This window comes from Camelina sativa, unplaced genomic scaffold (genome assembly GCF_000633955.1).
Source record: "Camelina sativa cultivar DH55 unplaced genomic scaffold, Cs unpScaffold01563, whole genome shotgun sequence".
Lineage (NCBI taxonomy): Eukaryota > Viridiplantae > Streptophyta > Magnoliopsida > Brassicales > Brassicaceae > Camelina > Camelina sativa.
Window position 1 is genome coordinate 2,254 of NW_010922681.1, and position 2,403 is coordinate 4,656.

Genomic DNA, 2,403 nt, shown 5'->3' on the forward strand with positions numbered 1-2,403 from the left:
CCTTTTGTGTGTTTGATTTTGTACATAACAAAGACTACCAAACACCTTCACATGATCGTAAATTGGAGGAGTACCATGTAGCTTCTCATACGGCGTGACTCCACCAATCACCGAACTAGGAGTTCTATTGATCAAATAACCAGTAGTCAATATACATTCCCCCCAAAAAGTGATCGGCAAGCTTGACTGAAAACGCAAAGCACGAGCAACATTTAAAATGTGACGGTGCTTTCTCTCAACTCTACCGTTTTGTTGTGGTGTGCCCACACAAGAAGTTTCATGGATGATCCCTTCTGTGCGAAAGTAACCACTCATACTTGTAAACTCTGTTCCGTTATCGCTTCTTATACGTTTAACTTGTTTTTGAAATTGTCGTGCAGCCAAGGAAATCAAACTTTTCAGATTCGTGGATGTTTCGGTTTTGTCGTGTTGAAGATAAATCCACACATTTCTTGAAAAATCATCAACAACAGTAAGAAAATATCGAGCACCAGAGGAAGAAGGAGTGCGATATGGTCCCCAAAGATCAACGTGAAGAAGCTCAAAAACAGATAACGTTTTATTCTCACTAATGGGAAAAGAAGATCTTGTTTGCTTGGCACGCAAGCATACATCACACACCTTATTCGATAATTCAGAAACAACAGCAACAGAAACATTTGGAAGAGAACCAACGACTTTTGGAGACGGATGACCCATCCTATTGTGCCATAACTCGTACGCCTTTGTATCTTTGTCCGTCACAAACGCTCCCACCTCCGTTCTACAAAAGCGAAATGTTCCACAATCCGTTTACCCGCACCAATCATCATCCTCGAAGCACGGTCCTGGATCACAAGAAACTGATCAGCCATCTGTACTACACATCTATTCTCATCCATGAGCTGGCCTACTGAAATGAGATCAGACTGAAATTCTTCAACATAAAAAACAGATTTCAAAATCAGATTGGATCCCAAAACAACTGTTCCTTCTTGACTAGATATTCTCTCCCTCCCATCAGCTAAAATAACCAGCACAGGCTCCATATGTCGCACATTTGTGAGTATATCAAAGTTACCCGTCAAATGATGAGATGCCCCGCTGTCTAATACCCAAGAAGGAGTAGAATACTTACCCGAAACTTTTTCGTGACTGGAACTTGCTCCACCATTGCCACCAGCATTGAGAAGCTTTATAAGACGCTCCCATTGCTTGTTGTCAAGGCCGCTAACGCCATCGCGGTCTTTGTCCGTGATCACGTAATTAACGTGTTCCTGAGGCTGCATTGGAGGCACGTGAACAACATTGGCATACGTCATGTTACGACCGCGACCACTCGATGCACCACCAATATACCCACCACGACCTCGTCCTTGTACCATACGGCTCCTTGGACGATCATCCCACCACTCGGGGTAACCCACAACAGCAAAACAACGATCGGATGAATGACCACTTCGATGACAGTGGGTACATACAGATTTCACATCGTCAATACGTACGGACGAGGAGACACGACCTCGTTGATGAACCGCATATGCAATCACGTCAGCTGAAATATCCTCCTTTTTAACATTGTTCCTCAAATCTTCCTCTTGAAGAACAACATTATACACTTCCTCCAAAGATTGAATCGGTATACGAGAAACCAGAGTCAATCTCACTGTGTGATAAGCATCATCAAGACCAGAAAGGAAATCATGGACCTTGTCATTCTCTCGATCTTGCTCCTGCAATGTGTTAAGATTGCACTCACACCTCCCACATTTGCAAAGACGCAGTGGCCTGTGATTAGCCATGTTATCCCAAATCTTGTTCAACTTACCATAGTAGCTCTCTATCGTAAGTCCACGTTGCTTGCAAGAAGCGAGCTCCGCTTTGAGTTGCTGAATGTGTGGACCATTTGTAACGGAGAAACGCTTTTTCAAGTGTTCCCATAAATCCTTGGCAACATCTCGATGAGAAATGTTGGAACGCAACACAGGATCAATAGTCATGCGAATCCAGGAGATCAGCAATGCTTGAATCGTCCACCAGTCTTCAAGATCGGATGATCCTTCTTCGGGTCGAGCAATAGTTCCGTCAAGAAAACCGAACTTTTTGCGAGAACAAAGCGCAGTCTTCATTCCTCGCGCCCATTCTTCGTAGTTCATCCCTTTCAACAGCGGATGAGATATCACAGCGCCTGGGTTGTCGGCAGCAGTCAAGTCATATGGAGAGATGGTACGTCTTACCTCCATAGTGGCTTGAGTCGGGGTCGTCGAGTTCGTGTTGTTCGAGGTCGGGTTCGGGGGGCTCGTACCAGCCATGATCAAACTTGAAAATTTTCGACAGAATCCATCACTCCCCCTCGAGATAATGCTCTCTTTTTTTTTTTAGCTATCTCGATGGAATTGGGCCTTCCTTTGGGCCATCAATTAA

General features: G+C 44.4%; 1 protein-coding gene across 1 annotated transcript; it reads right to left on the bottom strand.

The window, feature by feature from the left end:
* Window positions 1-740: 740 nt before the first annotated feature.
* Window positions 741-2,222, bottom strand: LOC104774115. The gene has a single exon (XM_010498783.1). The coding sequence runs from the start codon at window positions 2,220-2,222 to the stop codon at window positions 741-743; it is 1,482 nt and encodes a 493-aa protein (XP_010497085.1).
* Window positions 2,223-2,403: the final 181 nt, after the last annotated feature.